We start from the raw sequence: 16,810 nt of genomic DNA on the forward strand, positions 1-16,810 counted from the left end.
TCACTGCAATACCCTTTTTGGCACACCGATGCAGGGAGGGCCACTCTGTGATGGTGCTGATCGTTGGTGGGAGCAGCTGCAGGGAGGCAGGTGGGCAGCCCATCGCTGGATCCCTTCCGGCCAGCAGTGTCGGATCAGTCCCGGGAGTGCACATGGGAGCGCTCGTGCTCGCGATCTGCACTTTTGTGCAATGCATTTGCAGTCTTGTTGGGAGCGGGTGGTGGGAGCGGGTGTTGGAAGAGGGAGGGGGGAAGAGGTTTTAAAAGGGATCTGGGAGGGAAGGGGGTGGGGGCAAAATAGCCAGTACCCAAAATGGCACCAAATAGTAAGAGGGGGAGGGTTAGAGAGCTGTTTGGGGGGGGGCTCATGGAGGTTGGGTGGTAAGAGGGGATCCTACACTGCAGAAAATATATAATTTAAAAAAACTATTAAATTTTTTTTTATCTCTACACTAAAGCTAAAATTAACCCTTCAAGCTCCCTACAAGCTACCTAATTAACCCCGTCACTGCTGGGCATAATACAAGTGTGGTGCGCAGCGGCATTTAGCGGCCTTCTAATTACCAAAAAGCAATGCTAAAGCCATATATGTCTGCTATTTCTGAACAAAGGGGATCCCAGAGAAGCATTTACAACCATTGTGCCATGAATGCACAAGCTGTTTGTAAATAATTTCAGTGTGAAACCTAAAGTTTGTGAAAAAGTGAAAACATTTTTTATTTGATGGCATTTGGCGGTGAAATGCTGGCATGAAATATACCAAAATTGGCTTAGATCAATACTTTGGGTTGTCTACTACACTACACTAAAGCTAAAATTAACTCTACAAGCTCCCTACTAGCTACCTAATTAACCCCGTCACTGCTGGGCATAATACAAGTGTGGTGCACAGCAGAATTTAGCGGCCTTCTAATTACCAAAAAGCAACGCCAAAGCCATATATGTCTGCTATTTCTGAACAAAGGAGATCCCACAGAAGCATTTACAACCATTTGTGCCATAATTGCACAAGCTGTTTGTTAATAATTTCAGTGAGGAACCTAAAGTTTGTGAAAAAGTGAACAATTTTTTTTATTTGATCGCATTTGGCAGTGAAATGTTGGAATGAAATATACCAAAATAGGCCCAGATCAATACTTTGGATTGTCTACTAAAAAAAAAATATATACATGTCAAGGGATATTCAGGGATTCCTGACAGATATCAGTGTTCCAATGTAACTATCGCTAATTTAAAAAAAATAAATGGTTTGGAAATAGCAAAGTGCTACTTGTATTTATTGCCCTATAACTTTCAAAAAAGCAAAGAACATGTAAACATTGGGTATTTCTAAACTCAGGACAAAATTTAGAAACTATTTAGCATGGGTGTTTTTTGGTGGTTGTAGATGTGTAACAGATTTTGGGGGTCAAAGTTAGAAAAAGTGTGTTTTTTTCCATTTTTTCATCATATTTTATAAAACAATTTATCGTAAATTATAAGATATGATGAAAATAATGGTATCTTTAGAAAGTCCATTTAACGGTATATAATATGTGTGGGTACAGTAAATGAGTAAGAGGAAATTTACAGCTAAACACAAACACCACAGAAATGTAAAAATAGCCCTGGTCCCAGACGGTCAACTAATGGAAAAGTGCTCTGTTCAAGCAGGGGTTAAAAAAATAAGAATATGCTAGTTAAAAGAAATCCATTGTCTAAGAATCACAAATCACAAATCGGCCATCTTTTACTAAATGTTTTAATACATAACTATGGTTAATTACCATTGCAGTTAATGTTCCTGCACCATGAAATAGTGCAAACCTAGATATATCATTTGAGTATTTTTTAGTTATCTAAATTACATAATTTATGGTTTGCAATGTGTAAATATGTGTTTGCTAGGCCTAAGCAAGACATTTTCCATTTGCAGACATTACACTGTTCGTTACCGAGAAAAGGGAGAGTCAGCACAATGGGAATACAAACAAATAGCCATCAGACGTGCTCTAGTAGACCATCTAAATCCAGATGCAATGTATGAATTTTCTGTCCGTATTTCCCAAGAAGATCAAGATGGCCAATGGAGTTCTTCTGTGTTTCAAAGGACCCCAGAATCTGGTATGTTTTATTCATACATTTATTACTGGATTTGTGTGTATTCTAGAAGCAATGGGAATGTTTATGCACTGCATAATTATAATAAAAGATAGAAAACAACTCTCCCCAAATATTAGCCAGGTTTTTCTGTTGCTCAATATATACAAATTTGATAATAAAGTTTAAAGTTCTAATATCATCATCCTTATCCAAGACAACACAAAATATTTACTCTTTCACTCATTGTATCTCATATTCACTACTGCAATCTACTCCTAAGTATTCTTTCTAACTCTTGCTTTTTCCTTCTACTGTGTGTCCAATGCCTCAGCTAAGCTCATCCATCTAATTATTTGATCCACTTTAGCTACCTCTGTCTGCCACTTATTCTAAATATTGAACTACAAAATCCTTCATTATCTCACTCCCAAATATATCCCTCACTTAAGTCTTTGAAAATCCCTTTTCTATAAGCCTGTGCTATCATTACTTCTTTCCCATGTCCAAGACTACTCTTGTACTATTAAAATTTACAAACACTCTACCCCACTCTATCAGACAATCTGCCATTTTTCATAGATAATGTTCTTTGAAAATGTACCTTGCCCCTGTTACTCTTCACCCTAACTGATCAAAATCCTCTCCCCTATTATTATTATTATTATTATCGGTTATTTGTAGAGCGCCAACAGATTCTGCAGTGCTATAAAGATAGGCTGTATACAAGGTAACATTTATAGGGATCAAATGGGTAGAGGGCCCTGCCAAGAATCGCACTGTTGTAGTCAGTTCTTAAAAAGGTGATCAACAAAGAGCTGGGCTCTTAGGCTTACATGCTAAGGGGGTTCATGGAGGATAGTAATGGAGGAGAGGAACTGGTATTAGGAAAGGTTAGTGTAGGTTGTATGCGTCCCTGAACAGTAGAGTCTTTAGGGAGCCTTGAAGCTTTCAAAACTAGGGGAGAGTCTTGTGGAGCGAGGCAGAGAGTTCCACAAGATGGGAGCCAGTCTGGAGAAGTCCTGTCAATGGGAATGTGAGGAGGTAACAAGAGGAGGAGAGTAGGAAGTCATGAGCAGAGCGAATGGGACGGGAGGGAGAGTATCTGGAGACAAGGTCTGAGATATACCTCCTATTTGACAAAAATATACTTATGACTCACTATGCAACAAAAACTCACATGACAAGTTACTACACACCTTCTGTCTTCTTCACCTTTCAATCTGTAGGTTTTAAGCACTTCAGAGGCCCTTCTCCTGAACTAATTTACTTTGTTTAGTGTTATTATGGATCTGTAGATAGATCTACAGAATGCTATGAAATGTGGTGGTACTGCACAAATAAACAATTATAATAGTATTGTTTTTTACCCTTAAAATGCAAATCACAACACAACGTTGTCACCCACACTATGTCTTTAGGGGGGAGCGCATTGCACCCACCCACACTTAACCCCACATAGAGGTGGCCAAGTGGCCCGCATCATCTGGGGAATTTGGGGATGCCGGTGATGTCACCAACCCCCAGAACTACAGGCAGCAGCTAGGAGCTTAAGGGTGGAGGGGTAAATATTCAAACCCCTCAATATCAGCTCCCTTAAGTCCTGAAAGACCCACCATTTGAAAGGCAATTGTGTGTCTTGGGTATATGAAACTAAAATGTTATTTAATTAAAAATAAAATGCACATATATATTTTAATACATATTACTATAATAGGCCATCAAAAAGGCCTAGAGACCCCTATGACCCCTTTTTAAGAATCACATAATTCCCCCTTTAAAATAAAGCCCCTATAAAAATGTTAATTCCCACTGATCACTGTAGTAATAGGGATCACCTGGCATGAATAAATGTGCATTAATTTGCGTAGAGGCTCATGGGAGCTTCTACCTGCTAATTAAAGTTATATAAACATAACCAATTGCCCTGAATTATATTTTTATATCATTTTTGTAATAGCCAGGTGACCACCGTGGTAATAGGGATCACCTGGCATGAATAAATATCCATTTATTTAAGTATAGTCTCATGGGAGTCCCTATGTGCATATCAAAGTTATATAATCCTAACCAAAAGCCTCTATTTATATGAGGATAACTTCATTTAACTATAGTGTTTAGATAATAGAAAAAGATACACAGTTGTTTACAACCGACTTTATTACATTTTAATGAAAAAATACATTTTCCCCCCACATTTTTGTGTTTTTACATGCCATATACATAAAATAATGGTATAATTTGAATCTGCTGGGTCTACTGAAAACAACAATATATAATAAGTGTGGGTTTCTCACTGAAAAATGGGGTACAGCAGGTCTAAAATGTCAGAAATGGTGGATATGGCTCTGCAGTTGAAGGATTAATAATACAAATAATGTTAAAGGGACAGTTTACACCAATTTTCATATAACTGCATTTAATAGACACTACTATAAAGGAGAATATACACATATATTGATGTAAAAATCCTGTATAAAACCTTTTAAAAACTTACTTAGAAGCTCCCAGTTTATCACTGTTGATGAGGTTAGGCTTGAACACCCAGTGAAAGGGTCTAGGAAAACAGAAACAGGCAGACTCCCCCCCCCCCCCCTCATATGAAAAGATCTATTACACAACCAGGAATCTGTAAACAGTATACATCTAAAACTTTGGGTCTGGGTTAGAAGTTTGAAAATCAGCACAATGCTATTTAAAAATAAGCAAAACTATAAATTTTTACAAAAACACTCCCAGATGTGCTAATATAAATGGATCATCTACAAAACATTTATGCAAAGAAAAATCTTGTGCCTTTAAGAACATTTTAGAACCCAATTAAACATCCAGTCTAGGGGGCATATTTATCACCCTCCGTATGGAGCTTGAGACCCTTTGTTTAACTATAATATAACTGCTATTTTGTTTCTTAAAAAAAAAAATATATATATATATATATTCAATAACTCTTCGCTGTTAAATCTTAATTGCTTTGGTAGCAAATATCTTACAGAATTTGAGCTCTGTTTTCCAGAAATAAGCCCCGATACAGAACAATTTCTACACTTTCTGCAATGAGATATTTTTGGTGAAAATGTTTCCGCAGGTCATTTTGAAATAAATTTTAATTTTAAATTAGGCAGTCACGCTAAAGCACCAGCTCAATTGCAATATGTTTTTAAATGCCTCAAATACATTTTTCCTTTTTCTCTTAATCTAACATCACAAGCAAGGACATTTTACATTCAGAAATCACAGCTTTGCCTGTCAGGAAAGGCTAGGGTTGAAAAAATCCCTGAGAGCCAGTCAACAATAAATACACTGCTGCTTTGCAGCGCTGCTCCATATTTAACGGTTTTCTTCAAACAGCACTTTGCTGTAGATGCGCTGTGTTAAGGAAAACATACACAGAGCAACCAGAGCAAAGCTCTGTTGGAAGAGAAAAGTCTAATGTGGAGCAGTGCAAAGTGAAAGTGTTAAAAGTTCCTGCAAGTGTCCCAGTCTTTCTGCAGAGATACTGCATTTTCTGCGATGGTATCTCAGATCACAGCATGTTCTGCCTTGGGGGAAATAAGATTGTTACATTTGTGAATATTAAAAAAAATAAAATAAAGTGCAATAGAAGAATGAGTGAACTCTGGAATATTTGTGTTCCATTGTATTTCTTTTAAAATGTACTGTCAAAACTCTGCCATTTTACTTACAGCTTGAATGAAGAGCTAGATGATTTTTGTTGCATCTATTTTATGTGTGGTGTTTATTTTTTATATATTTTTTATTTTATTTTTTGGACAGCAGTAGGATCACACATACTTTTTTAAAATAGGTTAAGCCACCCCTCTGGGAAAATAAAAACACAACAGAATTTTGTGAAGCTGTAAAATGTTTCGAATATTTGTATGGTTAGATATTTTAGCCTTACTATTTTTGTATTTTATTATGTATTTTATGATTTTTAATTATTTATTTTTATTGAACAATATGTGTATAAAATCCTAAATTCTGCTGTTTTTGTAAGGTGAACTATTTTTTAAATAATGACTCCCGTGTTGCTTTTTACCATGTTCACCATTAAAAAATTACCGAAAAATGTATTTTCTTTTTTTTTCTTTTCTTTTTTTCCTATGGTGCTGTTCAATAGTATTAGTGAAAACGACAGTTTTTCTGCAAACTATAGTTATTTTCTAAAAAGTCTTGGTCTGCTTAAAAAAAAAAATTGGTATATTTTGTGTGAGTACCTCACAGAAGAAAATATATATATATATTTTTTTGGCAAATACAATGAATGCCAGACAGCTAAAAACAGCTTTGGCACAGGGGTGGGAATTGGCTCAGCAGCAAAGCGGTTAAATTATGCCCTTTAATGATGAAAACATTTTGAGTATAATGCCCTTTTAAGGCAACATACCTTTTGAATTACTCTTTCGGCTACATATGTGGCATCTCAAGTACTATATAAGCAACATATTTTGACTTTGAATTTCACTATAGTTATTTACTCATCAAATTAGTATTTTTCAGACAAAAACCTATAAATTATACTTTTGTTTTAATTATATTATACCAATAAGTAATTAAAAAATTTGGAAACTTTTAACGCTTTGTCTCTCTGTTATATGTTGTGAAGTTTATCACAATTATTTATAAAAACTTATTGAATGATGTGTCTACAAAAATCCCCATAGACTTTAATGGTGATTTTCTGTATGAAATCATTAGATAAGTTTTTCTAAAGGATTATGATCAACTCCTGTGTGTTGTATTTGTAAATATGCCTCAAATGCTTACTAAATTAATTTTATGTTTTTAACTAGCAGTGTTTTCAATTACTATACATTCTGTGACTCAATGTTTTTTTTCTATATTATGCTTTTAATTTATTATTTTGTGCTTTATTTTAAAAGCTCCCACAAGTGCACCAGAAAACCTTTTTGTAGCACCTCTGAATGGAAAGGGGACAGCTGTCACTGTAGAATGGGATGAGCTCTCAGATTCTAGTGGAAGGATAAAAGGTAAAAAATAAAACTTATTTTCTCAAATTAAAGGAACAGTCTACTCCAAAAATGTTATGCTCAAAAAGATAGATACTCTTTTTATTACCCTTTCCCCAGTTTTGCATAACCAACACATTTATATTTTATATACGTTTTACCTCTGTGATTACCTTGTATCTAAGCCTCTGCAGACTGCCCTTTATTTCAGTTCTTTTGAAAGACTTGCATTTTAGCCAATCAGTGCTGAGTAATAAATAACTGCATGGAAGTGAGCACAATGCTATCTATATGGCACACATGAACTAGCACTGCCTAGCTGTGAAAAACTGTCATAATGCACTAAGTTATGAGGTTGCCTATGTGCAGAATTATATAACATTATTTTTAAGGTTTACTGTCCTTTTAATGTTCCAAAATTCACCTAAACATCGATCAATTGCCTTGAAACTTGGCACAAACTCAGTTTGTCCCTTTCCAAACCTATCCTAGATGTTTCATGGTATTTGGTTTCCCAAAAGGCAAATGAGTGACATTAAGCTTGTTTTTTGGGGAGCTTAATGTGGCTTAACGTACAAAATTAAACTTAGATCTTAACCAATTTCCCCCAAACTTCTCACAATATATTAATCTATCTATTCAAACATAGTCTGAAAATTTCAGGAAATTTGATAAAACATACCAAAAGTTATTTGAAATTAACAATTTTTTTACAATCCTAAAACATTTAATGGGAGCAGCTTAATGTAAATAGAGCTTAATCTACCAAAATTCACCAAAACTTCAATCAATTGCCTTGAAACTTGGCACAAACTCAGTTTTTCACTTTCTAAACCTATCCTAGAAGTTTCATGGATTTTGGTATCCCACAAGGCAAATGAGTGATATTAAGCTTGTTTTTTGGGAGCTTAATGTGGCTTAATGAGTAAAAAAGTGGCCAAATGTTAATCAATTGCTGCATAATTTTGCACAATCCAAGATTTCCACTATCGAAGCCTATCCTAGAAGTTTCATGGTATTTGGTGTCCCACAAGGCAAATGAGTGACATTAGGATTGTTTTTTGGGGAGCTTAGTGTGGCTTAACGTACAAAATTGAACTCAGATCTTAACCAATTTCCCCCAAACTTCCCACAATACATTAATCTATCTATTCAAACATATTCTGAAAATTTCAGGAAATTTGATAAAACATACCAAAGGTTATTCACATTTAATAATTTTTTTACAATCCTAAAACATTTAGGGCTAGATTTATTATAGCTGAGGCGTACAGGGGTGCGTATACGCGCCCCTGTACGCCTCAGCTCACCTGTTGTGGGGCGAAATTACCCACAGGTATTTGGCATTACACACGAGCACAATTTTGCGCTCATGTGCAATCCCGCCCCCTGCTCGCGCACAGCCAATCACGCGCAGGCAGGAGCTGTCAATCTCCTCAGTCGGACTCGACCGAGGAGATTGAATTTCGCCAGTTTAGAGGTGGCGAAGAGTTTAGGGAAGCAGCGGTCTGGTGACCGCTGCTTGATAAATCACGGTCAGCAAGTTCTTGTGAGAACTTGCTGCCGTAGGGGCTTGATAAATCTAGCCCTTAATGTGAGCAGTTTAATGTAAAAAGAGCTTATTTAATGAACCAAAATTCACCTAAACTTCAATCAATTGCCTTGAAACTTGGCACAAACTCAGTTTGTCACTTTCCAAACCTATCCTAGAAGTTTCATGGATTTTGGTGTCCCACAAGGCAAATGAGTGACATTAAGCTTGTTTTTTGGGGAGCTTAATGTGGCTTAACATACAAAATTGAACTTAGATGTTAACCAATTTCCCTCAAACTTCCCATAATACATTAATATATCTGTTTAAACATATTCTGAAAATGTAAGGACATTTGATAAAACATAACAAAAGTTATTCACATTTGAATATGTTTTTAACAATCCTAAAACATTTCGGGGCCCATTTATTAAGCTCCGTATGGAGCTTGAGGGCCCATGTTTCTGTCAAGCCTTTAGGCTTGCCAGAAACACCAGTTATGAAGCAGCGGTCTAAAGACCCCTGCTCCATAACCTGTCCAGGAAAAGTTTTGGAAATTGTTTGGAGTGTAGGCTCAAGTGAATGCTTTTACCCTTGTCTTAATTATTAAGTACCCTTATCTTAGATTTGAGGGAAATGTATAAAAGATTTGACACTGACTTTAATAAAAAAGGTATATTTATTTGAAAAATAATAATAGGACTTTATGACAGGTGGTTTACAGATACTGATTAAATCTAGACAGGTATGTATTGTAACCAGTATGTGAAGTCTAGGACCAGTGTTACAAAATTGAAGATATAGGTGTATAGTAACGATATGTTTGTGTGAAATACGATGAAACAATTTATGTATTTGAAAATGTTTTAAGTATAGGACTCGTTTGAGTGTTGTACCTAGTACATTGAAAACCTAGTACACAATCTAAAAAAGTCGGATATACAGTGGAAGGGATCTTTATGCTTGTAGAGTTTTTACTGTTCTTAAGGTTACTAGTGCTACTACATATATAGAAGATTATTCTTGGTCTAGATGCTTGTTCCTGGTATCAACAAATATTAACTTTCACACAAATAACTGTCATATGAAAAAGAAAATGTTTGAACATTTGTTACTAAAAATCATACAAATATTCATAAAACATATATTGCTAAAACTGTATATTTATGATAAAAACTTGTATTGCTACAATTTTAAACTTGCTGGTAGTCGGCGGACTAGTGTATAACAATTTAAGTTGCACAGAAATTTTGTATGCGATGGTATCCCAGTTTGAATAGTAAAAAACCACCGGTGGATTTAGGGATGTGAAAAATGTCAAAATGAAAAAATGATCATAAGTATCGTTTTTAGAGATCTGTATCGTTTAAAAAAATTTTCTTGTTTAAAAAATCGTTTTCTTAAAATCTTTTTTTGGATAGTTTGTATCAGTTTATATTATACACTCATTTTTGCACAAGGGTCCTTGAGTGTTTAACACTGTCAGTATGTGTCAAGGTAAGATCTATATCTTGGTCCCTTATTTACCAAAGCTCTACGGTCTAAGGAAGTATTGGAGTAAGGAGCGTTAGGACTTACTGTACTCCTAGCCGATTCTGGAGCCCGGTTCGAGTTGTTGCGCTCTGTATGTTTTTCTCTGAATTATGTCGGGTCCCCGCTGGCTGTGTGCAGCTCCGTGTCCCTCTGATGTGGGTAATCTTTGTAGCGGTCTGTTAGTCCAATAGGAAATGCTGGAGTTGAAACATTTGAAAGTGTTTTTGAAGGCTTTGATCCGTCTTTTCACCGCTTGTCAAACGAGCGGGGGAGTGTAAAAAACTGGGCTTATAACAGGTATTGTTTATAGCCTCAGTGGGTAAGTTCTTTTCTTTGTAGGTTACACAGTATTTCGCTACGCGTTTCGGCCGTTACACTGGCCTTTTTCAAGCTGTAATACTGTGTGTTAGTTTGGCAGTCTTTTTATTTGAAAAAATCTCTTCAATTAGATACTTAGCATTCAATCGTTCAATTCGTTTTTAAGTGGAAGGGCATACAGCTTTTGCATATTGTCTTTGTAGTTACATTTTGTGTACCACCCATAGATACAGCAATATTCATTCATAATCATAATGATCTAGAAAGGGAGGAACTTTCTGCGTGCAAATAAATAATTTTTATCATAAATAGTGCGTGTTTAAAAATGTTTGCAATGTCATTTCTGGTTTTCACATTTTTCTCATTGTTAGTTGTGAATTATTAGTTGTTTGCTCTTTTAAAAATATAGACTCCTCCTTTAAGAAAAAATGGAGAGAGATACTAGAAGAAACCTCCTTCAAATTAATGAACCTAATAAAAGAATATAGGGAAGAACAACTACTAAAACTAGGGAATGAAATAAATGACTTAGAAAGTAAAATAAATGAATTTAAAGAATTGAATGAATACAAAAAAAGAGAAGAGGAAATAAAACAATTATTGATCAAAACTAAACAAGAACTAGTAGATAATAAATTCAAGAAATTTGAAAGAGATAAAAATGACTATTCCGCATTCCAACATAATCCTAATGGAGAAGAATACATTAGCCACAAATGGAGAGGTAACAAACTAGAAAATACTGAGAAAAAAGTTGAATATAAACCACAAAACGAACAACAAAGATCATACAACTATAAGTCACAACATAATGAAATTGAAAAAAGAGAACAGAAGGATTATAAATTAAGACCATCCTGGCAAAGAGTAGAATACAAAAAAGAAAAAAACAACTACCATCAGACAGAATCCATACAACACAATTACTATAGAAATGAACCTTATAATAACTCTTATAATAACTATTATAATGAGAATAATCACTGGCGTAATAGGAGACCTCAAGAACATGGGAGGTTTCAGCACAACCAAACATATTATCAAAATCAAAACAAATATAAAAGAACACATGAACAACAAAGAGTAGACTACCAATCAAGTAACACCCACAATGAATACCAAAATGCATACAATAAATCATTTAGCAACTACAATAGATTTTCAGCTCTAGAAAATTATGAACCACCAAAAAGGAATGAAATACAAGAACCAAGAAGGGAAGAAGATAAAAACACACCATACACAACCAACACAAACCAACATCCCTTTTTTTAGAACTAGGCCCAAATCAAAACTCAGGGAGAAGAAAGAGAAGAAATTCAGAAAGAGGGGAACAAGAGGAGGTAGACCAAAAAGATCAGAAAGAACAACAATATCATCAGAGGGCACACTTTCAGGAAGTGAAAAGAAAGAAGTAAAAACCCAACAGGGAATATATAATCTTAGCAAAATTCAGCTCAATGACGAACAAAAACAAATATTGAATAAGGGGCTATCATTCGCACCTACACAAACAATAGACAAATTCAATACATTTATAGATGCACACAAATTCGTCCGAAATTTGACATTAAAGAAATATTTTATAAAAAATCCAGTAGAACTATCAAATGGTGAAACCAATAAAATAAGAGAAACAAAAACTTTCTTTAAAGATGAAAGAGGCTATATACACACTGACCTAAAAAGAAAATCAAATTTTTACCCCAAAAATGAAAAAGGCAAATATATAGACACGTTCGAAAAAACTAGTAGCAACCGACATAAGTAACTTAAAAGAAAAAAAGACTAAAAAACAGAACCTTACTAGAAAACAAAAACTACTCATAACAGAATTAGAGAAGAACAATGAAATTATCATTAAACCAGCAGACAAAGGGGGAGGTATAGTGATTCTGGACAAATCACAATATAATGATATGATCTTTAAATTATTGGATGATACTAACACATATAAGAAAATGACTACTAACCCTACCAGAATATACCAAATCTTCTTAAAACATCACCTAGAGAAGGCTAAAACATGTGGAATTATAACAGAAAAAGAATACGACTACTTATACCCAATTTACCCGAGAATTCCTATTATATATGGACTCCCCAAAATACACAAAGACATAAAAAATCCTCCAGGAAGCCCGATAATATCGGGAATAAACTCCTTAACATCTAATTTATCTGCATATATAGATAAGTTTCTTCAACTGCATGTGAAAAATCTAGACTCTTATTTAAGAGACTCTTCCAGTCTCTTAAAAATACTGGAGGAAATTCCATGGGAATCGGATTACCTATTAGTAACCTGTGATGTTTCATCACTATACACATGTATAAAGCACAGTGATGGAATAGATGCAATCAAACACTTTCTAATTGATGAAGGTGGAATGCCATCAAATCAAATTGAATTCATCTTAGATGGAATCAACTTTATCCTAACACATAATTATTTCCTATATGACGGTGCTTTCTATGAACAGGTTTGCGGGACTGCCATGGGCACAAAATTCGCCCCAAGTTACGCAAACCTGTTCATGGGCCTATGGGAAGACAATTTTTTCAACAATAGTTCATACAAAAAGAACATTATACTGTACAAGAGATACATAGACGATCTCTTCTTTATATGGAAAGGCAATGAGGAAGATCTGACAAACTGCATACATACCATGAACAATAACAACAAAAACTTAACTTTTACATACACCTTCAGTAAAGATAAAATCAGCTATTTAGATCTAGAAATCTCAACAAATGGAGACAAAATTAACACCAAAACATTTTTCAAAGAAGTGGATGCAAATAATTACATCCACTGGGAAAGCTGCCATTTAAAAAGATGGAAACAAAACATACCTAAGGGACAATTTCTAAGATTAAAAAGAAACTGTAATGACCCCAAAGTCTTTGAAGAAGAAAGTGAAATTTTTAAACAAAAATTTATAGATAGAGGTTATAATATATCACAAATAGAAAAAGATATAGAAGAAGTTAGGAACATTGATAGATCTGACATCCTGAATCACAATACCAAGAAAAATAAACTTCCGAACACAACAAACGATAAAATAAATGTACCATTTATCACTCAATATGGAGAAGATAAGCAGGCTATAGAAAAAATCATCAAAAAACACTGGAACATCCTCAGTTATGATCCAGATATTGGCCCTCTATTACCAAAAAAACCAAGATTTATATATCGGAGAGCAAACACATTAAAAAATAGATTAGCACCATCAATGAAGAATAATAGATGTAAAAACGTTGAGAAAGGGGTACTAGGAACTGAATTAAAGGGTTTTTATCCTTGCCATATATGTAAGGCCTGCAGGCACTCAAAAAAGACCAACACTTTTACATCTAGTAATACTAAACAAACATACAAGATAAACAATACTATCAGGTGTATAGACAAAAATATAATTTATCTTATAGAATGTAAAAAATGCAATCTACAATATACAGGAGAAACAGAAAGAACTATACGAGAAAGGATACGTGAACACATCCTGTCCATAGAAAACTCAGAAGAGAAAAGGAATTTAGAGCTACCTGTCCCAAAACACTTCAGACTATGTAATAACAGCAATCTAAAATTCTTCAATTTTACAGCTATAGAAAAGATAAGGAAAAACATCAGAGGGGGTAATCAATCCACAGCACTACTACAAGCAGAAGCAAAATGGATCTTTAAATTACAAACATTACAGCCAAAGGGTCTCAACATAGATTTCAACCTAAACAGCTTCTTAAAACAATAAAACATCACCAAATAGTCTATAGTACAGTCTACACAATAATGATGAATCTTTGACAACAATATATTAAGTCCAAAATGTGGATACAAATAATTTGAGAAAATTTTTTTTAAAAATTTTTACAGATAGCAAAAAATCTCTAATTCTTCAACAAACGACTAAGATTGGAAAAACATATATATTTTTTGATCGTATTATATCTGAAAGAATATTTTTCAACCGTAACTGTGACATTTTTTACATACAATCATAGATCTCTAATTCTTTCAACAAAGGATTACGATTGATAAAATATGTTTAAAAATATACAAACACCATACAACCTTTATACGAAACATAATACCTTTTCAGATAATCATAGGTCTTCTCAACAAAGGATTAAGAGGGTTAAAACACGTTTTTTAATAAAATTACAAATGTACCATATATAAATACATTACTATCAAATGATCTTCAACAAACGACAAAGTAATTTTCCTCTGGATTTATCAAGTATGTTTTTGTTTATAGCTTCAGAAATCTTGTTTACACCTCCTCACATCAGAGTAGCTTAAAAACATTTTGCAAACAACTAATAATTCACAACTAACAATGAGAAAAATGTGAAAACCAGAAATGACATTGCAAACATTTTTAAACACGCACTATTTATGATAAAAATTATTTATTTGCACGCAGAAAGTTCCTCCCTTTCTAGATCATTATGATTATGAATGAATATTGCTGTATCTATGGGTGGTACACAAAATGTAACTACAAAGACAATATGCAAAAGCTGTATGCCCTTCCACTTAAAAACGAATTGAACGATTGAATGCTAAGTATCTAATTGAAGAGATTTTTTCAAATAAAAAGACCGCCAAACTAACACACAGTATTACAGCTTGAAAAAGGCCAGTGTAACGGCCGAAACACGTAGCGAAATACTGTGTAACCTACAAAGAAAAGAACTTACCCACTGAGGCTATAAACAATACCTGTTATAAGCCCAGTTTTTTACACTCCCCCGCTCGTTTGACAAGCGGTGAAAAGACGGATCAAAGCCTTCAAAAACACTTTCAAATGTTTCAACTCCAGCATTTCCTATTGGACTAACAGACCGCTACAAAGATTACCCACATCAGAGGGACACGGAGGGGGGCAGCGTTGCACCAGCAGTTCATAATGCTGAATGTGGAGAGCGTATTGCTCTCCGCATTCAGCGATGTCTGTCGGACATGATCCGCTAATCGGATCATGTCAGACAGACACATAATAAATAGGCCCCTTCATGTGAATGGCTTAACGCAAAAAAAAGAGCTTAATGTACCAAAATTTGCCTAAACATCAATCAATTGCCTTGAAACTTGGCACAAATTCAGTTTTTCACTTTCAAAACCTATCCAAGAAGTTTCATGGTATTTGGTTTCCCACAAGGCAAATAAGTGATATTTAGTTTGTTTTTTTGGGGAGCTTAATGTGGCTTAACGTACAAAATTGAACTTAGATGTTAACCAATTTCCCCAAAACTGCTCACAATACATTAATCTATCTATTCAAATATATTCTGAAAAATTTAGGACATGTGATATAACATACCAAAAGTTATTTACATTAAACCATTTTTTTACAATCCTAAAACATTTAGGGGCCAATTTATCAAAGCTTCAACTGATAATATGATGGAATCCACTAGAATCTCACGTCATATCTGATGCAAATGGAATCTGCCGTAATTATCAAAGTGTCAAGACCGTCAAATGTTGAAATGTGTGACATAATATACCCTCCCGCGATATCAATCTGATGCAGATCGATGCTTGCGTCATCCCAGATGTTTCGAATACACATTCGACTCTATATGACCCTTTTTCCAATTTACCAAACATTTAACAGGTACACTTGCGTCTATTCCAGCGCAGCATACCGATCGTTCAAACCGCTACCCTTGAGGCCGCGGATGCCATGGAAATCAATTGGAGTCTGAAAACACAGGAAGGTTATGTTCGATTTCTGCAAGACGATAAAGCATATTAGATAATAAAAGTAAATTATAAACTTTATTAAAATTCTATACTCTTTCTAAATCAAACAATATTATTGCTCCAAATTTGGTGCAAACTAATGCTTCAATTTTGATGCACTAGTAGATATAGGTAGGGATAAAAATGAAATACATTACTACTTATGGATTATGTTACATCTTTGTCTATTATTACAAAGCAAGAGGACAATATTATTGCTCCAAACTTGGTGCACTAGTAGATATAGAGATAAAAATTAAATAAATACATAACATAATATAGCTAACTTCCTTTTTTATTTTTTTGGGATAAATCTATATACACCATGTTTAAGGCATGTAATATAAGTCCCACTCACCACTTCGCACCAAATTTGATGCAACACTTTTCGCACCAAATATGACGCAATACTCCTAGACAACCCACACATTTTTTTCCCCACCATTTTTGATAGGGATATGCATAATCACATGATTTATGACATCAGCTAATCAAATTTAAATATACATTGTATAGGGCGCCATGTACTAAGCTTCGAAGTGACCGTCCGTCTGTATTTCCGCGTCAAAATTCGCTCATGATCTGCTTCTTGTATGTACCAATCTGCGAT

The 16,810-nt window shown here is 34.5% G+C and overlaps 1 protein-coding gene across 1 annotated transcript in view; it reads left to right on the forward strand.

Moving 5' to 3' along the window:
• Window positions 1–16,810, forward strand: part of FNDC1 (fibronectin type III domain containing 1) — a 425,464-nt gene that overhangs the window by 176,944 nt on the left and 231,710 nt on the right. The window contains 2 exon segments of the mRNA XM_053711170.1: window positions 1,915–2,102; window positions 6,965–7,072. Of these exon segments, the coding sequence (XP_053567145.1) occupies window positions 1,915–2,102; window positions 6,965–7,072 (296 nt within the window).

This window comes from Bombina bombina, chromosome 4, assembly GCF_027579735.1.
Source record: "Bombina bombina isolate aBomBom1 chromosome 4, aBomBom1.pri, whole genome shotgun sequence".
Taxonomy (NCBI): Eukaryota; Metazoa; Chordata; class Amphibia; order Anura; family Bombinatoridae; genus Bombina; species Bombina bombina.